The sequence below is a fragment of the Pezoporus wallicus genome, unplaced genomic scaffold, assembly GCF_028554395.1.
Source record: "Pezoporus wallicus isolate ANWC-B61680 ecotype Strahan unplaced genomic scaffold, APGP_CSIRO_Pwel_v1 contig_360, whole genome shotgun sequence".
NCBI classification, from domain to species: Eukaryota; Metazoa; Chordata; class Aves; order Psittaciformes; family Psittacidae; genus Pezoporus; species Pezoporus wallicus.
Genome location: NW_026640059.1, coordinates 3126913 through 3149779, shown reverse-complemented (window position 1 = coordinate 3149779; position 22867 = coordinate 3126913). Strand labels below are relative to the sequence as shown.

At 38.3% G+C, this 22867-nt stretch overlaps 1 protein-coding gene across 9 annotated transcripts in view; it reads left to right on the top strand.

Annotated features, from left to right (window-relative positions):
* DOCK10 (dedicator of cytokinesis 10) overlaps positions 1–22867 on the top strand; it is a 161068-nt gene that overhangs the window by 77863 nt on the left and 60338 nt on the right. For all 9 annotated transcript variants that reach the window (XM_057417153.1, XM_057417156.1, XM_057417157.1 and 6 more), the window contains exons 4-14: positions 3067–3149; positions 7628–7700; positions 8009–8140; positions 8412–8546; positions 12354–12537; positions 14452–14537; positions 16667–16750; positions 17844–17999; positions 19524–19745; positions 20456–20578; positions 21195–21277. In XM_057417153.1, coding sequence (XP_057273136.1) covers positions 3067–3149; positions 7628–7700; positions 8009–8140; positions 8412–8546; positions 12354–12537; positions 14452–14537; positions 16667–16750; positions 17844–17999; positions 19524–19745; positions 20456–20578; positions 21195–21277 — 1361 coding nt within the window. The remainder of the gene's footprint in view (positions 1–3066; positions 3150–7627; positions 7701–8008; positions 8141–8411; positions 8547–12353; positions 12538–14451; positions 14538–16666; positions 16751–17843; positions 18000–19523; positions 19746–20455; positions 20579–21194; positions 21278–22867) is intronic.

Genomic DNA, 22867 nt, shown 5'->3' with positions numbered 1-22867 from the left:
CCACCTCAAGGGTTATTTGCATTGCAGTGTAAATCTTCAAGTACCAATCTCACTGTGGTAGCCATCACGCTGTCATCACCAGAATCCAGAGCTATAAAGTTACAGGTGGAAAAAGTTTGTAGGATTGTCTTTCTCTCTGAGGAAAAATTAGGCAAGCCGGGCAACAAGAGAAAAGAAATGACATGAATGTGATGGGGCCCTGGGGAATGGGCTGTGCAGCCTGCCTGGTCAGTAATACAATAGAAAGGTTGATGTAAACGTGTGCCAACCCTCCCACATCCCAAAGCCTCCATTTCTCCGTCTGTATTTTTCCTCCCCCACAGTCCACTTCAGCTCAACAGCCCCTGCACTGGTGCCTCTGATCTTTGCCAGGAACAGTATGATACAGCTCTGGCCTCTTGATGAAATCTCTGTCTCTAGAAAGGCTTTTCTTGCTCTTCAGATCAGGTTCACAGGTATTTTTCCTCATTGCTAAGATTCAATTTCCAGTAATAATTTCCAATTAAGAAAAAAAACAAAATCTGTAGAAGTCAGTAGAAGTATTTAATTTTTAGTTGGGATAGTCTGAAGAGAAACAAACATACAAACTAGATCTAGTTTACAGTGGATAGCTGCAAAAAGCTAGTTCAATAGCAGCATTAGCTGTTGCTCTGGATTGGTGTGGCTTCTGTGTACTTACTGAGTGATACTTGAATGTGCTGCTTGTCCCTTTTGATTTTTGTTTTTATTAGCTATTTCATAGAGGAGCACAATAAACCTTTATAGTTACAAGCTAAAATACTGTGTCCTGCTCTATGTGTTATTCACAGCTGTTTTTTTGAACACATCAGCCTATAATATTTGCAATAAAAGCCTGCGTTGAGAATTCTCTGTGGGCTTTAATTGCATCTGTTAAGTAGAATACTTAGTAATGAAAGTACCACAGGGAAAAAGTGGTCCTTTCTGTAGAAGACTCAGTTGGTTTACATTTGCCAAGTAGAAAGCCAGTGAAGTGTGAATGGGAGGGTCTGTGCTCACCCTCACAACGTTCAGTGAAGGAGTTTTTCATTGGATCATGTGGACCAGTGTATCTGTTGCTCTTATAAGATTATTCTTATAGCCCAGGTGGCTATCAGATAGTATTAACTGAAATTTAGATCATAAAAATACAAGAGTGATCAAGTCATTCTATAAAGATTCACAAACAAGATTTTTTTGGCTGTGGATTTTTTTTCTCTGTTCAAAGGCAAAGCGCAAACAACACTGGAGTGGTGCAGGAAAATGGTTGTCAGGGGAAGGCTTTGGACCTGACCCTGCAGTGTGCAGAGTTAGTCAGTTACAATGCTGTATTATTATGCTCATTCTCAGAGCATACGTGATTATTTTATGTTGTCTAATGGGCACACTTTATTCTGCATCCTGTAAGATAATGAGGGCTTGTGTCAGACCAGAAAGTAGATGCTAGATCCACATGAAATGTTTACTGCAGACTGTTCAGTTCAGTATCAGGGTGGGAGAGAACTGCCTATAAAAGTGCATCCTCTTCATGGCCATTTTTTCCATACTCTAAAACAAATAAAGCTGTTACAGAAGTCTGTGACTACCTAAATTAATTTGTGGGTACATATTCTGCATGTTTTACACAAGATTTAGAAAAGGGATTTGTTAAGCCAGTGATGAGTACTTTTAGAAAGCACCACCTTAATTTTTTCAGCCCATCTCATGTTTTGCTGCAGCAGCCTGATGTGCAATCACTGACTCCTACGGGAGGTTCAGAAGAGGCTGGCAGGGAAGAGAGGGAATACTCCCAGTCCACTCACAGGATCCTAACTTATCCTGTTCCTTTGTTGCCTTTCCTTCTACTTTGTCTGCATAGCTTTTCATTTTTAAATATAATTGATCTATCCTTTATTCCATTCACTTTGTCTCCTGGCATCTCATCCTTCCTGTGAGACTGTGCTCTTCCCACCTAAGATTTCTTTCAATGCTGCTGCTTCTTTATCTACTGTACAACTTCACCATGTTCCTTCCTGATGTGCCTCCCTTCCCTATGGTCATGGGCAGCAGCTTTTACTGTTAGCTCTTAAGCTTGATCCCTCTCTTTCTTCCTGTCCATTTTGTATGAGCTTGTACAAATGCCCAGATGGAATGTAAGGACAAAGTAATGCAATACTGGGGTAAATTCTCATGCATACTGAACAAGTATCGGTTTGCATTTTACACTCTGTAGAAAGAATCATTGGAAATTCTGTTGTGGTGGTGTTGTAGATGTGAACCTTATCAATAAATATACATATTTCATAGATCTTGTTGCCTTTAAAAAGCTATATTGTGTCTGATTACATTGATAAAAGTTCTTTATTGTGTAAATTGCACAGTTATTCTTGTCTGTTTGACAGCATAGACAAGCACTTCAGAAGAGTCTTTGTTCAGTTCTGTTTGCTTATTTAAGGGAGATTGATATATTAAGAACAATTTCAAAAGGTGAATGCAAAACCATCAAGAAGTTTTTCAGAAAATAAAAACTACAAATTGATGATGACTGAGCAAATTCAGTGTGGAAGGGAAAATGAGACTGGTGAGAAATGACAGTCCTATTAATATATTCCTGAATATCATTAGGAGGTTAAGAATCAGTTGTTAAGGGCAGAACAAGAAGCAGAGGGCTTGTGCTGCAACAAGGGGGAATAAAAGGACTAGGGCAAATGTATTTACAGTGGAAGGCATAGGTAATGAAGCAGGATGCAAAGCAAAAATGTATAATTAATGTCCATAGAGAAAGTCAGGCCTAAGCTAGATAGAGGTTTTTGAGGCAGTAACGATATGATTTAATGATGCTTCCTACAAAGAAGATGAGAATCAATAAAGCATATGTGATTCACTGCATTTGATTTTAAAGGGAAATTGTGCTTCAAAATGTTAACGTATGACTCTGAATTTCCTTTAAGAACTGTGCACACAGCTATAAAAGAGAAGAATATGTTCTCTAGTGCAGAGGACTCCTTCAGATCTCTCTTAGTTCTGTAGCCTAAGTGAGTCTAAAGAGTTGTAGTAATTATATAGTTATTGTTTTCATTTTCTTTTTAGGCTTGTAAATACTACAGTTCCCAGTGGCATGTTGTGAACTACAAATATGAACAGTATTCAGAAGACTTTCGACACTTACCACAGTAAGACCTAGCATCAGTTCTTCTTTTTTTTTAATTTTATTCTTATTAGGTTGTGTCATTTTGCTGAGCTATGTCCATATTTGCACTTTCCTTTGTCTTACATGCTCTGCTTGTTGTACCGTATTAATAGTGCCTTGTGTTTTTAAAAAGAGGAAGAAAAGGTCCTTTAGCAAAAGTTCAAGACTGCAGAAATCACTAGTATCAACAAACTCTATTAGTGCTGATTCAAATCCTTAGAAGCGTATTTGCGTATTCAAAGCACAGTTGATACAGGAAAACTGGCTTTCATTTTCCTTATAATGCATAAATGTCACTCACCTTTAACTGGGATTAATTCTCCTTTTAGTTACCCTGTGTGACAGAGGAATAGGATTTCGCTTAGTGCCTTATGGCTGCACCGTATGGAAGAACTGGGTGCAATGCCTACAGTGCGCACTGGTGCAGCCCTAGTGATACAAGGCTGCAGAAATGTACAGGTGTCTGGGTAAGCGAGCATCCCTTCTGTGCTTGATTAAAATCAGTGTAAAGTTGCTGGGAGGAGAAGGAATAAGTTCCTTGATTTGAGTGGAAAGAAATTAAGAATTCGGTGCTCATTTCTTCATGAGTGAGTTTCTACCCACAAACCTGCCAGAAATAGGAGTATATCCTGTGCCCTGAGGAGCATTTTAGGGAGAAGTTAAATTAATGAAATCACTGAATACCCAAAGGGGCTGTATTACCACCTCATTTCCTGGAATTTGAGGCTATTAAAATCATGATACTGGATGAGAAGATTATGTGTACCTAACACAACAAGTGCTACATGCTTGGATTGGATGGAAACTCGTACTAACTAAATATGTTGTTGCAGGAATTAATAAACCGATTCTTATGATCCCTTTAGGTGCTGTGTTCAGAGGAGTTTGGGCTGCAAGCCTTCCCTCAGATCTGTGTTCTCTCTTCTATGTTGGTGTTTTTATGAACAGCGAATATGGTAGCACAAAAAGCCATTAAGAGCAATGCTAATCAGAGATTATAAACATACCTTTCCTTAAGTACCCAGTGTACTGATTATTTTAGAAAATTAATGCATTTAATGCTCAAGAAAAATGCCTGCAACACAGCAGTTTTCAATTTAACCTTAAGCATCTTCACTCATGAAATATGCATTTGACAGATGTGACTCTGCACAAAAGTACATTTTAGCTGATTACATACATCCTCTTCCGTGAAGGTAATTTTAATATGGTGTTTGATATGATTTGCTTTCTTGAGTTCATGCTCCAGGGATGTTATGGTGTCTCATACCTTACTTTTTTTCCCCCTCTTGCATAGAGGGTTATAAAAACCCAAGAGATCTTGTTTTGTCATGTATCAGAACACAGTACTCGAGAATAGTTTGCATGCAGCACTGGTTACTGTTTCAGAAGCAAAGTTACAGCAGGAGTGTCTGTTTGCTGAAAGTTGGCATGGCTTTTGAGTTTAGCAGACCTAAAACAGAGCTATTTTGGAATCCATCGTATTTCATACTAATTCCAGTCCATTCAACATCAGTGGCCCTTGATTTGCATAATCAAGTTACAAAGTTCAGCATTTTAGACTAAATCGCCTCATTAAAAAATAAAGTGGCTTGATACATCCATGTTGTAGTATTTGTCTCTCAGTGTCTGTAGCTCTGCATGCCCAGTTTCTGCAGTTTTTTGTTTCATTTGAGCAAAACTGCTGTCACAGAAACACAGAAACTACCAGAAATCTGAGCATATTGTTGTATCAATTCCTTTATAGGAAATCATTGTATCAGGAAAGATTGGATGAGTGTTAAGTGTTTAGCTTTGCATCATGAGAAAGGAGCATCGTTTACAGTACTAGATCTAGCTGTGGCTAAAGTACTTCCATTCACTGAGGGTGTGCTAAGCCTTCCCATGGGCCCTCCCGTTTAGAAGCACACAAACCGGGACTTAGCAGCCTTCAGCAGTGCTGAAGGGCTTTATACCTGTTTGTATGTGAGGCCACACTGTGCTTTTTCACACAGTTGTACAACATGTCAAGTAATGGCTGCACAGTTTTATCAGATATTGAAGTTACTGGTTTTGAATACTGACCCTTTTTGGTTGGGAGCCAGTTGCAATGTGATGCCAACCACCTGGGGCAAGCAGTGTGCACCCAACATGTCCATGATGCAGTTCCCCTGAAGCGGTGCTGTGGCACTGAGGAAGAGCTCAAGGACATGTGCACGACAACATGACTAAAATGTTTAGCAATTGCTTTAGTTTTTCTCTGAGTGTGTTCCTCCTTTGAGGTTTTTCTCAGGTCCCTCTGCCTCTTAAATTCCTCTCTGTGAGCTCTCACTACCTCTTTTCACACCATTTTTTATGCTTCGTGCTGGTGTGTTCTTGGTTCTTGAGCAAGTGGGAAGGGTGGAGGAAGAATGGGGGTTGCTTCGGGTGTTGTGGTGACACTGTGTCTGGGAATAGAAATAGTAAGCAAAGTTTTTGCTGTCATTTATAGAAATCCTGGAACATTTGGTAGATATTTCAAGTCTGAATCCCTGGAATTCTGCACCTTCATGTAGGCAGAGGAGAAAGAGGGTGCACTAAAACAGTCATGTCCTTACCATGTTCAGTCTGCCTGCCCTAGAGTGATGAGAAGCATGGCCAAAAGGATTCCCATCCAAGGAAAGGAAAAACTTGTTGTATGGAGAATGACACAGAGGTCTGAGTGGTGGGGTGATTGGTGAGATCTGACACCTGAAGCAGCAGTACTCAGTGCTCTATCTCATTTATAGCTCTGCTGGGAGGACATAAGGATTTCCTTCTTTCTAAGAAACTTAGACAACCACGGCTTGTGGAAGGGTGGTGGCTTAATGAGACAAGTTCTCTCTCTGACTCTGGAGTGGCAGAGTGGAGCAGAGTTGCTGTGTCATACAGTGAGGGGTTGGCACCCTGCTAATCCAGCAGATTTCTCACTCCTCCTTCCCCACCCTGGCAGCATCAAGGGCATAAGGGTTGGGGTTATGTTTTGGTTTGGATTTTTTTTTTCCCAGTAGCTGACTAGCTTGTCCTGTTATTGCTACAGATCCTGAAGCAAATGTGTGCAGTGTTACCTGTCCACGTGTGGCCAGAAAGCATTGGTCAATAGGGGGTTTGTCTAAAAATGTGAAGGCTTGAATGGTGGTTTTTGTAAAAAGTGGGATGTGGCTTGAGATTTTTGGTTTGGGACTCTTTTGGGTGGGAGAGAGTGTTTGTGTAAGAATATTTAGCAGCTGCCTTTGGTTGCAGTGGAAAACTTGAAATGGATTTTCATCACAAATATTCTGAATTTTAATGCTTTTACAGATGTGAAAGATGGCAAGAGATTGCAAATGTTCCTTTTATTCAAAATATTGATCAGTTGTTTACATTAAATAAACATGAAACCTAGAGCAAATTAAAACAGAGTAAAACACTCCTGTGTTTTGTGTGCACTTGGCTCTCCTGGTTCTGCTGAAATGCTGACTTTGGTTGAAGTGGGGTAGTCACATCATGAGAACACTGAAATGGGGAAAATAAATAGGAGATAGATTACTGTTATCTTCCTAAACTGTAACTTGTTTATGAATTAATAGAAAATGAAAATGGTCAAAATTACCACTTTCATTTTTTTTAATTAGAGGTTGGGTAGATGAAAGGAAGTTCTGGATGGGTCAGTCTTCCAGATAAACAACAGTTTCTACCATGACAAGTCCTGTAGATTTTCATATGATAACTGAATATTTCCAAGATAAGATTTGTAATCTTCAGAAATTTGAGAGCAATGTTGGTGTTTCTCAAGATACAGAAAGATACACTTTTTTTTCTCCTTTTAAAAAAATTCTTTAATATTGTCATGTGTATTTGGCTGTTATTTCAGGTTTAATTCTCTAACATACAAAGTACTCTGGGCCTAAGTACAATTACTTAAGTGCTTAAAAATAAGCAAGTGATTAAGTGCTTTGCTTTTTCATGTTCAGTTTTGGTTTTAATTCCCCAATATGAAGATCTTAAGTAGCACCACATCAAAAAGTCATCTGTGTACTTTTACAAATTATGTTGAGACAGTGCTCATTATATTGAAGACTAAAAATACCTTGAAATATTGAAGAAATGTAGAAGCTTTAAGCTGAGTGTTATAATGTTGTTCCTGGCTAGAAAAAGCTATCGAAGAATTCATTCTCATTGATTTGATAGCCTTAAATGGGATGCCTCTTTGGAAATTGGATTTTGTTGCTGTTGTGGTAAAAAAGTAATGAAGACATTGCATAGAATTGTTGCAGCTTCATAGTGTTGAAATAAAGATAGATGGAGATTAAAAGAAAGCTGTATTTTGAAACACTAGTGATATTTAAAGGAGGTAATAGGATCACAGCAATAGGTGTATTGAAGGTGCCATGAGGGTTTGGGGTGGTTGCCTCTCTGAAATAGCAGGTGCATGATTATTTAAAAAAACAATAATGATTAAAGACATTTTTTCTCTCCTCCTAGAAGTGAATGTAGACCAGAGAAACTGCCTTCACATTCATTTGAAATCGATCATGAAGATGTAGATAAGGATGAAGTATGTATTCTGGGTTTTGCTGGGGTTTTCCCCCTGGGGAAGAGTTATTTATTGCTTTAATATCAAATAAAGAATGATAATGGAGGCTTGTTATCTCCTGTAAAATATTTCATATTTTAAATAACTGAAGTTAGTGGAACAGCTTTGTCTCTTATGTCATCATACACACAGCAGGCATATTAATAATGTCTTATTTTAAAAGGAATGAAAGGATGATTATTTGTTGTCAAGTAGGTACATATTAGTTTTCTTTTGTCTTAGAATTCAAAAAGCAAATCCATGCAATATTAATCATGTCTTTCATACAGGATACAACATCCCACTCATCTTCAAAAGGTGGTGGTGGTGGAGGAGGAGGATTAGCAGCAGGAGTTTACAAGTCTGGATGGCTTTATAAAGGGAATTTCAACAGCACTGTAAACAACAGTATTACTGTTCGGGTAAGGGCGCAGCATTATTCTTTCTTTATTCCATTTGGGTTTATATCCCCCACAGAGGCATGCTAGTTTGCCATTGTCATTTAGCTGTTTATTCTCAGGTTTGATTACATTATTGTGAATAATAGTAAAGTAATATTGCAGTTGTGTGCAAAATAGTGTGACTGAAGTGCAGTTAGGAGTTGCTTATTATCTTATCCCTGTGACTAAAGTGTCAGTGGAAATAATCGGAAGTACAACAATTGTCATTCTTTTTTTTCCTCCCCCTATTCAGTCATTCAAAAAGCGTTACTTCCAGCTGACACAGTTGTCAGATAACTCATATATTATGAATTTTTACAAAGATGAAAAAATATCCAAGGAGCCAAAGGGATGTATTTTCTTGGATTCTTGTACAGGAGTTGTACAGGTAAGTTTCATTTTATTTCGCTGTATTGTTTGGGTGTCCCAATGAGTGGAATAGTGGTCTCGTTAAGAGTTTCATTAAATGAAAATTCCATTAGTTTTTTTATGAAATCAATGCAAGTGCTCAGACTGACAGGTTACGAAGACCACAGTTGAATTATGGTAGCAGATGATGCATATGTTCTTTGCCCATGGCACACATGAAAAAAAAAATATCATAAAATGTTACTTTGCACTGAAATTATTTTGTTAGCTGCCAGATTTTACTTGATGCTTGCTAAGAGCATATGTGCTTGTTGTGGGTTAAAGAAACTCAGGTTACAAACACTGGCTGTTGGCCGAGTGGTAAATTAATCCTGTATCCTGAGCCTTCTTGAAGATCAGCACTTTTGGAGGTGTTAGAGTCTTAATGGCAGCAGGTAGGACACAGCCTTCTTGTTTATTGTGACTTGGAAAAATAAATACCAAGAAATGTCTGATACCACCTTTTGGGTTTTTTATTCCCACTAGGATTGAGTCCTCATCTTTTTACCCCCTTCTACTTCTGCCTTTCCTCTGTCAATGTATTTCAGGGTTTTTTCCCCTTTTTTCTGTTCTACACAAGATGTCATTTCAGTAGGATGTACTGTAGTTGATCTAGCCCCTTGTGTCACTGAATAAGGAAATTCCTTTTTTTAGTTATACTTTATTCCTTAACCTGTAAAGATTGGTGACAGTGCTAGTGCAGACTGATTTGCAAGTTGCTTTGAAAGAAACCTTTCAGGTAATGCAATGGAAGACCTCTGATAAAAACATGCTTCTGTTGATTGGGAGGTCTCTCCTTCACCACTGAACCCCTTCAGAGCAAGAAACACTGTCAGTGAGTAATTCATTCAGGGAGCAAGCATTTGCTGACAGTCCCTGCAGAGCCTCATTCCTGCACCCAAGAAAGTACCAGATCTGCAGGGAGTGACTGTCTACCCTGTGCAGTTACAAGGGCTGTTTCTTATTTTAAACAGGTACAGGACAGGATGGAGGTAAATATGTAGAAGAGCAATGATTTTTGCCAGTGTCAGTCCATTGATTTGAAAGGTAGCTTGGAATTGTGGCAGAAGCCATAGAGCTGACTCTTATACAGAAATCCTGTTTAGAAGCTACTGCTTGCTGGCAGTGTGTCCTTTAAGATGGGTCTCAGCCAGAGCTCTGGTTAGGCCCTGAACATCGCTGTAGTGTGGTTTTAGGTGCAGATTAACTGCTATCCCAGAGGGTGCCTGTTCTGCTGTGTTTTCTGACACTCCATGACAGCAGCAATGTCTTGACTGCTGTCTTTTTGACTAACCTCTAATAAAAAAGTTCAAGATACTTTTGAAATCCTTCTCCTGAACTTTAGCATCTGCCTTCTAAGTCTGCAGTGTTCCTGCAATTGTTTGAACTTTAGGTTCTCCTCTCGCCTATTACAACACTAGTTTTTGCGATTGTTCTGTGACTGACATTTAGAATGGGATGCACAAATTTATCAGCTGTCTTCACTAATAAGAAGTGAGAGTCATAGCCAAAGGGCTAAGAGAGCAAGGATTATCAGCTAGCTCTCACAGTCTGTGATGAAATTAGAATCATAGGTCTGAGAAAAAAAAAGAAACTATTGTACAGTTGCCATAAACAGGCATACCATAAAATGTGAAGAAAGAGTTGGGTAAAACTGAAGATTTAGAGGAAAACTGTGATGTAAAAGTTCTGATTTAATGAGTTTTAATGCCACCATAAATCATTTAACTTTCTATGAATGACTTTGAGCTTCTGTTTGATACAAGTAAACATCCTGGAGAAATCATCTCCAGAGAAAATACAAAATACTTCCAAAACAATTCTGTTATTTTGGAAGAATGACCCTGCAGGCATTAGACTTAGCCTCATGTTTCTTTCATATAGTTTTTTTTTTTTTGAATCTTGTATTATTTCCTTATGGAAGAAATTTTAAACTTGGAATTAAGTGGTGAAGATTACAAATCAACCTCAAGGTCCACATACCACATGGAAGAATTTATAGAGAAGCAAACTGAGAAAGGGTACTTTTCTTTTTTCCTGTTTCCTGATCAGGGAAAAAATAGTTGGCTTTAGATTTGAAACAAAGACTTTGCTGTAGACCTCGTCTGCTTGCCAGAAGTCTGAAGTGCAGATGGAAAAGTGGATATTGAAGTTTTCCTGCCTTAATGTTCTTAAGATTCAGCATGTGAGATGTATTGCTCTAATAGATTATGTCTAATAGATTATGTCTAATGGTGTTATAGTACCTGATTGGAAGATTTTGGCCATGACTGGGGGAAGTACATAATATAGACAAGAAATACATTCATTTTAATGCTGTTCAGAACTTTATGAAGATAAATCAAAACACAGAATTTTTCTTCATAGATTGTGCATAAATTGCTATAAACAATCCACTTATACAAATAATCTGTCTTTACAAGTTTGAATGGCCACTGCCTAAGATTTATGGCTCAGTTTGGTTCACCTTCTAGCTCTTGGTCAAGCCCTAATGTTATGAGTGAAAATAGGCTTCAGTGAAATGTTAGTCTTTGTTTTACCTTAATTTGAATGTATGCAGTGATTGGAGGGTTAGAGTGATTTAAGGATCAATAAAAATATTGAGCACCTGAGAACCAATTGCTACAAAACCCTATGCTGGATGAAATTTATATCCCTGAAAGAATTTTCACCTCAATAAAATACTTGAGAGGAAAACTATTTTGTGCCAAGAGAATTTCCAGTAGCAAAACTAAAAAATAATGCATGTGCATGCACATACACAAACACATGATCCCAAGTCAGTTTGAAAAGCCAAGATTTGACTGATTCTGTTGACCCAAGAAGCTCCAGAAGTTTTTCAGTCTTAACTGATTCCTGAGCTGGATCATGACATGTAATGTAAGGACTGGAGCAAGTTATTAACAGCAGATTGGGGAGGGATCTTCTAAACCACCTCTGCTGCTGGAAAAAAATGTTAATGGAATTTTATTCTGAGTGCCTTGGGTTCTCTGTCTCTTCCTCTGCTAATCAGTATCAGATTCTGTTCCTCTGTTCCTCTTAAATAAAAATACCACTATCATCTCAGTATCTGGGTTAGAAGCTATTCTTAGTAACTTATTGATATAGGACTGTGCTGAGAAATAGTTATAGTATGTAGAACTACAGGCCTCCATTGTCATATTATTTGAGACTGCTAATAAAGAAAACTAAGTGGAGTCAAATGGCCAGTTATGGAGTAGATGAATTGTTTTTAATTTATCAGCATCACTCTAAGGTTAGATGTGTCAACAAAGTCATGGCAATTTTCTGGAATACTAAAAACGAAACAGTGATGCCAGTGTCCATAGTCAGTGGTTGTAAAAGTCTGATGAAGTAATAGGGGGTAGGACACATCAGTGTTCTTTGAGATTTAAGCAAGGAGGAAAGAAAATTGATGCAACTGCCTTCATAAGACTGAGAGATAAAAGCCTCACTAATTTGATAAATTTCAGGAATGAAGCACATTCTATTTGATCACATCACTTTGTTCAATTTTATTGAGCTGTTTCAGTAACTGAGCACCTGTTAATTCTTATGACAGAAATTGATAGATATTTGGCCATAGAAGATCTTAGATACACAAAGACCCAACAATAAATTGACATAAATTTGTACTAATATTAGAGTGCTGAATTTTCTTTTAAAGTTTTGCTTGAATGTTCTGTTTAAGGAGTGATATATACAAGTCTTTCTTATGGATGTCTATTTCAGTACTTTTTTATAATTAGTTCTAGTATTTATTTTTCTTTTCCTTTTGTTCCAACAGAATAACAGGCTTAGGAAACATGCCTTTGAGTTGAAAATGAATGACCTCACATACTTTGTGCTGGCAGCTGAAAATGAGCAGGATATGGATGACTGGATTTTCACTCTCAACAAAATCCTGCAAATAAATCCAGAGGGAACCATTCAGGAGAGGAAAAGTGCAGATCTCACTGACCTGAAACTGGGTAAGAGTGAATAGTCTCTTGTATTGTTAGGTTTCTTTTTTAATCAAATACAAAGAATTGAACATTTGAATATTACTATTGAATCATTTTAACTGCCTGAGTCTGTAATGGATTCTGCACCTATTGATTTCTGACGAAGCAGCACCAGTCTTTTGGCAATCCCTGAACAATGTCAGCTAACTCCCCACAGATCGTTTCAAAATGCTATAGGGGAGGTAAAGTTGCTCCCCGCAAAGTCAGCAGGAGAAACGTGGCTCTGCTTTGCATATGCAGCTCTTTTTAAATATAGTCCTCTCTGTCGATGACTTTACAGTACTTTGTGTTTTACTGGCTTGGGAGTCTGAAGGTTTTAAAGAGTTTTGTGTTGGAGAGAGGTTCGATCAGTGCTTTTTCCAGCGTTTTGTTGTCTCTAAAAATCTGGAGCTAATAATGTTAAAAAAAGGTCCCAGCTGTGGTATACTGCTCTTTCTGTGGAAGCTTATTGACTTTTCATGTCTTGCTTTTGTGAGTGTGTGGATTAATATGCTTTCACTATGGAAGAAAGACTTGGATGCTCAGTTATACTGTACTTTTCATGTGGCAGTAACTTCTGCACAATAAATCCATGTTCAGTTTGAATGAACCTCAACTGAAGTTCTAAGACTGAAAACACTTGAAATCTTAATACAGATTTGAACTGCTTGTGCTCTGAGCTGGATCAAAGCTTTGAATCCACATGCATCTGAATCTTGGGGAAGTTCAGAGCTAATTGAAGGCTTTAGCCTGTTGTTTATAATAAATTCCAATTTTGGAGGAACAGGATACTCTTCATATAGCCAAAGACGTTTTTATAATTTGGAAGCACAAGAGACTTGCACTTCAGAATTGGAGAAGTACTTCTGAAAATCCCACCCATAAGGGTTATTAATGAAACAGGAAGAAATATGTGTTTAAAAGGTCAAAGACATAAGGCTAACAAAAAACAGAAGTCTCTACTGGTAAAAAAAAAACTGATAACGAGCAACAGAAATGTACTATGGAGTTAACTTGTCCAAAGGCATGATGCTTTCTTGGCAGAAGAGCCCTCAGTGGCTCTAATGACTTATTTCACATTGGGCTGAATTACCTAGTGAAAGCAGAACGGTCCCTAGTGAGCTAAGTAAAGCAAAGAGGTTGCTGTGTAGTTCTGTTCTCTGGATCCATAGATATGCAGCTCATGGAGTCTGAACTGCACTCCTCCCCTTCCCAAAGAGGAGGTGAGGTGGTCCATGCCTCACTGAAGACTCCCTTTACTGGGAGTCCAAAGTCTTTCAGTTGACATAAACCTTTGGTGTTGCCTCAGAAGGGACCAATAGCAAGGAAGCAAAGGAAGGTGTCTTTGTTGAGGGCATGAATATTTGTCATGAATGAATGTGTCAGATGTTTCACTGAGAAGTCAGGCCTCTTCTTACATATTGAGATTGAATTACAGAGAGGGACTTTTTACAAGGGCAATGGTTTTAAACTGAAAAAGATGGGAGATTGAGATTAGACATTAGGAAGAAATTTTTTACTATGAGGGTGGCGAAGCACTGGAACAGGTTTCCAAGAGAAGCTGTGGCTGCCCCATCCCTGGCAGAGTTCAAGGCCAGGCTGGACGGGGCTTGAAGCAACCTGGTCTAGTGGAAGTTGTCACTCCCCACGGCAGGGGGGTTTGAACTAGATGATCTTTACGGTCCCTTCCAACCCAAACCATTCTGTGATTCTCTGATACAGTAAGCAACAGTGGGAGGTGAGGTTGAGGAGGACAGAGGTTTGCATTAGTTATCTTTTCCACTTGTTAGCCCAGTGATATTAAAGGGAATAAAAATAATAGCATGGGGATTTTTTTTTAACCCAATGTTTATAGCCAGTGTAATAAAAACAATATCTTTTTTCTTTTTAATTCTTTTCAAGACCCTGCAGAAGTTTCATTGAATTGTGATTGCTCTCAAGAAGAGACTGATTCTTCAGAAAACACCTTGCACCCAGACTTCGCAAAAGTAATGGCAATTATATTTGTCTTTACAAGTTTAATAGTAGTGCTAACTAGGTGAAAAATGACTGCCAATAGATGATCATTTATACTGTGAAAGTTTTGAATATATAGGACGGCCCATTGTGATTGTTAGAAGCATGACAGATGACAGGAATAATTCTCTTTCTGAACAGAAGACAGGCTTTGTTTAGATGAGAAAAGCTCCACTGAACATAAAGAAAGTGGGTGTTCCCTAGAGTGGTTTGATTTGGATGTGTGAAGTCAATAAGAATCTGATCCCTGCAGTTAGCTGTGAAATATTTACTCCTGTTAACTGCATTTTAGAAGAGTTTGGCCTTTGGAGAGCCAAGATTTCCTGTGTGACTTGCAAAGAAACAAGCTGTGAACTGCTCATCCCCTTACGTAATTTCATTGAAAGATATATGTGTCAGGAGATTTCATCTGCTGGATCACAGAAACTGCTTCATGTGGATGAGATAATTGTAGACCGTGATAAGAAGCTTTTTTGATGGAAAACTAGATTAGAAGTGTTTCACTGCTTTTTCTTAAATGATCGTATGATCTGGTTTTGTAATCTTCTATCAGTGAGCTGCTATAGATGCTATCTACACAGCCAAATGCTAGTTGAGGATGTTAGTCCCACAGATTTGAACTGAAAGCTGTATATTCAAATGAGGACAGACTTTTGTCTATATTTTAATGTAGGTTGTAGTCATATATATGAAGTGGTCATCTAGAATTAAAAAAAAAAAAAAAACCCAAACACAAAAAGAAATAAAAACTGACCAACCAGATAAAACGTAACTGAGCTATTAAGGACAAGAGCAGTATCTGATCATCTCATCTGTCGATAGATACTTCTAATGGTTTGCGTAATGCAGATATCTCAAATGTATCTTAAAGATAGCTCAAAGACCACTGATGGCCTGCAAGGCTAAAGTAGACAGTCTGCATATTCTGTGATGCCTGTATTGCCCTTTAAAGTGTTAATTCCTAGTGTGTCGCCTCTCCATCCCCCTTGCTATCTAGGCCTGACCGCAGTGGTCCCTAGTCCACGGCAGGTAAATTTTCTGATCCCATCTCAAACTAAACCAGTAGACCAGGGACACATCAGGACCTGCTTCTGCATGGGTGGACCATGTTAGGAAGTGAACACAGAGCTCTTGGTCTTGCTTGTTATTTAATGTGTGTCAGCAATGTCACACTACCGTGAGAAACACAAAATGTTGAATGGGACCTGTACCATGTCAGCTAAGGTTTGCGCTCAGTCTTGGGCAACCAGGAAAGTTGTGGACTCCATTAATAGTGCAGAGATTGAAAAATAATGACGCATTAGGAAAAGCATAGTGCAAAGGAAGACTGAAGGAACTGAGCATGTTTAGACTGAGGAAAAATGTTTCAAAGGTATCATGAGGGATCTGTCAAGGGAAGGGAATGCATAGGACATACTTTACCTATTGGGTAAATGGGCTTGAATAGCAGGGGAAAAAATACCAAAGTTAGACATAAGGATAAACTTTTAAAAAGCAGGGTAGGAAAGCACCAGGTGGATTCAGGAGGTTGTTGAGTTACTTTTATCAGAGAACTTAATATTAATGTAGGCAAGTGTCCGTCAGAAGTAAGACAGGTGTGACTGATCTTGCCTTGTGACAGAAGGATGGATGTGGAGAGGACTCCCAGCCTTACTTTTGCAAACTGTGTGACTGCCCACCTTCTAAGGCTGAACTGCACTTTCCTGCCTCACTTTCTGCTGTAACTCTTCCCAAGTGTTTTTCTGTGGGGATAGTTTGGTTTGCTTTGGTTTTACCTCAACTTGGGAATCCCTAAATTTGTTTTAGCACAGTGATCTACAGTTCTGACATCTTACACAATGACAACATTGTGTTTAGTAACATATATGAATTTTAATTACCTGATCTATTTTGGGGCTCCTTAGAAGTGTATCATGGCCTGAAAATCCTTGCTTCACAAGCATATAACACTCAAAGAGTGCTTGAAGGTGCTTTGGGATAACTACTGCAGAAATTTGAAGTATTGTGAGAAATGAAACATTGATTATTCATTTAGAAGTCTTAACAACTCCATGGATTTCTGTTCTTATGCAGAAAACTAATTTATTATCTGTCACCCCAGTACATCACAGAAACAGAAGAAACGGTGAAAGCTTCTCGAAATACAGAGCGGCTAAATCTTTTCTCTTTGGATCCTGATATAGTAGTAAGTGATGTATATTTATTTTTCCCCCAGGTTATTTTGAAGTTTTAAAATACAAGTGAGTTAGCTAAGCCACCAGAGTGGGTTGGAGTCCAGCAAGCAATTGGGTGTACCTGAGACTTCAATTTTGAAGGGTGAGGGGAGCTATCTCTGGTCTGTAGAGATTTCGGTATAGACTCTAACGATATCTGATCATAGAATGGTTGAGGGTAGAAGTGACTTCTGAAGGTCATCAAGTCCAGGATAGATAGATAAGCTTTGACTCATCAAAGCAAACTGAAGATATTACAGCAGCAAAATCTTCTCTTGGACTGGGTATGTTATCAGAACAGTGGTTTTATTGTTATTCATTACACTGAATTTCACTACAGAAATCTGAATGGATATAAAAAGCAGTGGGAAATTACAGTTGGAGTTAGAAAAGGTTGTCTATGTGAAAAGAAGTTTAGGTGGAAATGTAGAAAGGGCAGGTTGCTTTTCCTTTTATCTTCAGCTTTCTTATCATTCAGTGTCAGAGTTCATACTTGAAAGAGTGTTATTCCTTGCACGGAATGTACATTTGTTGGTGATTTAACTGGAAACTTCAGTTAAAAAGGAGACGTGAGAAAAATTGGGATCAGTAATATATTAAAACTTGAAGCTTTTGTCAATCAACTGCAGCACCGTTATTAAAAGTATTAAGTGAATTGAAATAGTGGTGTGATGTATAAGTAAGAGAAAAGTTCTGAAGCCTAATCCTAAAATGTGGTGTTATAGTCTGAAAATATGAGGCTGTTTAGTCTGTTTGAGGAAATTAAGATGAAAAGTTTCAGAAGTGGTAAGCAAACAAGAAACGATTAGAACCAAAATTATAGGAAACATAACTCAGATCCATCTTTCTGCCTCTTACATTATGGTATGTCCTTAGGTAATATTTTTGCTTTGCTTCCTCATCTATAAATTAGGAGTAACACTCATTTAGCAAGGTAATGTGAACATATCAGTAGTGACTCTGAGTTTTCCAGGTGCTTCATGACTGCCAGGACCTCTAAAAAGCTTACTTAGTTTTGGCGTGTCATACTTTTCCTATATATAACGTATTGCCAATTTATTTTAGTCATTGAGTCCTCAGAAAAAGGAGTTTCCAGGGACAAACTCGGTGATAAAGCCATTTGAAGAAAAGCCTGCAAAGAGGATCCTGATCACTTGCAAATCCCTCAGTTTGAATCTCCAGGCCTGTGTTACTGAAAATGAAAATGATCCTTTGACCAATGTAAGTTTTAGTTATCTCCCTGTGAGTTTTTTCTTTCTTTTCTTTCTTTCTTTTTCTTTTATTCCATCTTTCTGTACACTTGGCTCTTTGTAAAGAGACTGTAAAGTTAAGACGTGTCACGCACACATACTGCTGTCGCTACTCCTCCTCCTCCTCTGCCCATCCCTTAGAACCGAATAATGAAATTGACAAACTTTTCAGTAAATATCTTGAAGCTGATTTAGGTTGTCAAATTTTACCTACAGTTCAATATGGAATTTAAAACATTAAAATCCTTGATGTTCCTTAACAATAGCTTAAACTGTCAAGACCTATGCAGGGAGGCAACGGAATATCAGTTGCTGCTGAATTGGTTTTTTTGTTTTTCACAGAGAGACCAGGAACCAAGCAGATTAAATTACAGAAGAGAAGGCAAAATAGAAAGGACTGGCTGCTTCACCTGGTGGAAAAAAAAAAACCTAAAAGCAGGACAAACCAGAAAATTTTACTTATTCTTACTTTAAGAAAAAAGGGCCGGGAAAGCAAGACACAGGTGTCAGTCTATAGCTTTTAGTTAGCTCTCCTCTGAAGCAGGAAAGTTTTGAGAAATCAGTGTCCTGGTAATTCAACTTTCATACATTACATATGAGGCATTGATTTTTTTTTTTTTTCTAATTTTTTTTTTTTTCATTTGAAGATGACCTCTGCAGTGAGTGCACATTCAGCATGATGTAATCAATACTTTTTTGGCAGACTGGAATAACTGTTTAAATGAAGACATGATAACTGTACCAAGGGCATGCAGTAGTTCACTACAGAGGCTGGAAAAGCACAGAATATTGTGCCTGCTGTACATTGTTCTTTATCTCCAAAGTTTAAAGATTCTGATTTATGAACAGCTCAGAAGGTGTTATTCTGAGACTGATTTATTTCATCAGAACTGTGGAGGCTCTTTGGAGGTTACTTACAGTCATAGGATTTAATTCCCTGATACTATGCAATAGAATAAGTGGGTACTGTCAGCGGTTTGAATGCTCTTGGTTTCCTAGAAAAATGAAACATGTGTTTCCAAGAGAATAATACACCCACTCATTTGTGTTTGTACCAGTAAACATTTTTCATCTACTCACATTTTGTCATCTTAGTGCCGCATTTCTGACAATCCCAGGAAAGCCCACCCTCATTCTTCTTTCTTTTATAATGGCTTTGAACTGACATTCTAAAAATCCTGTAAAATGTTTCTTTGTGGCTCTATTCAATTTACTCTAATAGTGATCTGTGACAAATACATTTGCTTTCTATTCTGCAAGTTTCTAAATTAGCTGTCAATTACTGTTCTGTTATCAAACTACCTATAAAAGCCCCTAAAATCACATGGTTGGAAACTAGCTTTTGCAGGGACGTGTGTTTTTAATGTATGTCATAATTTGTAAGTAATATTTGTTTGCTTTCTGGGTTTTTTTGTAGTTGCAGAAACCTATTAAAAGATAATCTACCACCTTGCTCTCAGCTATCGCTATTTTATGTTTCTGGTGTTTTCTTCAGGTAGAGCCATTCTTTGTGAGTGTGGCGCTGTATGATGTCAGGGATGGCAAGAAGATCTCTGCTGATTTTCATGTGGATTTGAACCACACGCTCGTTAGACAGATGATTTCAGGTTCCTCATTTTCATTAGAAAATGGCACTGTTGAGAATATAAACTCAAATGAAATGGAAGAACCACGGGTGAAGGGGTTCCCAGAAGAATGGCTGAAATACCCAAAACAGGTATTCTACATGTGACCTGTTCAGTAGCATTCATTTTTATCAGAGAATTTATCTGTACTACCACTGTTTCTTGCATTCAAGAATACTCCTTTTTTGTGTATCGGCAGTACTTGAATACAGATCCTTGATTTTTGAGCTCCCTGTATAGAGTTTAAAACCATTTACAGTCAAAACTTTGAAAAAGGTTGCCATCTGCTATTCAGTGAAACCACCCGTTTCCTGTGCTCTGGGTGCATTGGTTGATGTCTTCCAAATCAGTTAAACAAAATCACAACTTAAAGCAACACTTAGGTGCTGCATTACTCTCAAAGTTCTTCCACATTCTTGCTGTTGGTATAAGCTTTACTCTGAAACTCCATACATTACCTTTTCTTCTCCCTGTCATTGCCCTTATGTGTGACTGATTTAGGCCAACATTTAAGTACTGTCCAAGAGGAATAGTTAGGTTAGGTGATGCTAACATGGTCATACAACTTCTTGACTTGAGTCAGTCTGTTTGCAAGGTGCTACATATGCACAGGCTTACCTCAGCGGTAGAACAAAGATTTTATTTCCCATCCAGCCGTATTGAGTATGTAGAGAGATACTAATCCTCAATAATCCTTTCTGAATCTGGTTTATTGCTGTTCTCATCAACTGAGAGCACTGGCAGTATTTAATTTCTCCTGTATTGCTATTTACTTTTAAACTGTTCTTTCTTTTCTCCACAGGCTCTTTTCTCCATAAGTAATCCTCATTCTGAGATAGTATTAGTGGCAAAAATAGAAAAGGTGCTTACGGGAAACATTGCCAGCAGCGCTGAACCTTACATTAAAAATCCTGATTCGTTTAAGGTAATGTAACAGGAACATCAGTTCCTTCTTTGTCAGCCTCACCCTATTGGAAGCTGAAGACATTGCAAATTGGGCTTACAAAACTCACCAGTGTATGGTTGCTGAACAGGACGAGTTCACGCATAAGAAAACAAATGTCCAAACTCCACTGATGGAATGAATGAAGTATCATTTTGTCTGCAACATACAAATCTATTTGTGGTCATTCTTACTGTAGTTATGTCTTAGCAGAGTGAAATTCTCTTTCAGCAGTCTGTTTGAAATCATGGGTTAGTGCACTTTGTATATAAGCAAAGCTGGGGTGGGCATCTCTTTCTCCCTGAAAGCAGGCAGTACATCTGCATTGGGTGTATTAGAGAAAACTGCAATAATAACTGTAACTAATGCAGTTCTGACTGAAGGGATAGTGAGGGTGTTTAATTTGTCAGCATCATCGTATTCATCTGTGATGTCTTTGCTGTATTCCCAGAACCTTCTATAAAGGGCAGTATCAGGCTAAATTATTTTAGGGGCACTATACCCTCTTCAGCAGCAGAGTACTTGGATGCACTGTGTGCAGCATTTCAGATATTATAATTATATTGATGGAATAATTAATATTTTCTTTTTTTTGTAGTGTGCACAGAAGGTGTTAAAATCCAATAAACAGTTCTGCAGCAAGCTGGGGAAATACCGTATGCCATTTGCTTGGTCAGTGAGGTATGTATTAATTCTTGTTATAATTTTATAAGCATTTAACAGCTTATTCTGCTCTTGAACTTGAATCCTCTTATTCTTTCCCACTTTTTCTGCCTGAAGCTAAGCAAAGCTTTCTGCATGGTCCAGAACCCCAGAGGATCCTGCAGCTTTGTTATTGCATTGCCCTATTATTCACATAGCTAAATGTTGGTCACTATCTCATTAAATGTTAATGTGGTGGAAAGTTTTCTTTAGGTATGTAGTGGAGTAGCAAAGGTGGCTGACACAATATCAATTTATTGTGAGCCCCACCACTGATTTGGTGTGAAAAATTACCAAAGAGATTTCAAAGTTACAGTTTTCACAAGAATTTCCTGCAAAGATAATTACAGTCTGAAATAGAATTGCAGTGGCCACATAAAATATAAGTGCACAAGTTTGAAGCTCTGTTCTTGTAATGATGCCTGTCAGGTTTTAAGAAAAATCTAACCAAGAATTTGGAGGTTATGGTGCCCCTAAAATAGTGCCTTGGAGGTGATATTAGGGGACTATGCTTCAGGTGCTCTTGCATTTTTAGTGGTTAGTAGGCAACAAAGAGCTGTTATTTTCTTGTTTGGCAGGTCACTCTGGTTTGATTACAGGTCAGTGCAGTGGTAATAACGGATTTTCGTTGTTTCTCTCCTCCTGGATAATTTCTTGCTGGTCTCGCCCTCAAGATTGAGGCACCCCTGTGCCTCTTGATCCCCGTCTACCAAATTAACTCACAAAACCAGATATGACTTAATTCTGCTGTTCTCCTTTCAAGTTTCTATGTAATTCCTTTCTCTGTCCTCTCAATTTTTTTCTTCTCAGTCTTCTGTAATTTCTTCAGCTTACTGCTGCCCTGGAATGAGAGAGCTCCCTGACTGAGTCCCTCCTGTGTGTCACTGTGACAGCTGTCCCTTCTTTCTGCCATACATAGAGCAGGGAATATAAAGTTTTATATTCCCTATAAAAATGAAAACTGGATTACTGAGTAAAAACATTCCTTTTTCTCTTTGGCTTCTGTTCTGACCATGGCAGGCCAGGTGGAGAGCTGCCTGAAGCTGTAGGGAGTAAGGAGGAGAGGAGCAAGTGCTAGGTGAAAAAGTCATGTAGCATTGCCCATAACTGTGAGGGATAGCTGTGGGGATATGTGCTTCTGGTGTGGAGGTACAGAGCACCTGAGTGCACAGTTTCCCCTGTTGCATGTAGAGGAAAGCTTATGATTTTAGACTATGATGCTTAAATGGCAAAGGAGAAAACACAATGCAAGGTACAGCCATTTGAAGAGTTCATTTTTTTTTATTGACATACATTTTTGTCAATGTCCAGGAGGAATAGGAGCAGTATGTGTGTGCTCCAGAGAAAAACAGGTAATGTGTTCTGATCTGTCATTGCAAGCTTAGGGATACTCATTAATATTTACTACTTCAGGGTAGCCAAAGGACCATTCATCAAAATTATATTGATGTGTGTCTCTTGGGTTGACAGAACTACTTTTAGTGTGTAATGGACCATACAATGGCAAGAGGTGCAGGCTTGAAGCTTTTTATTATCTCCATCCTGCCTGTGGTCTCTGGCAGTGCCATC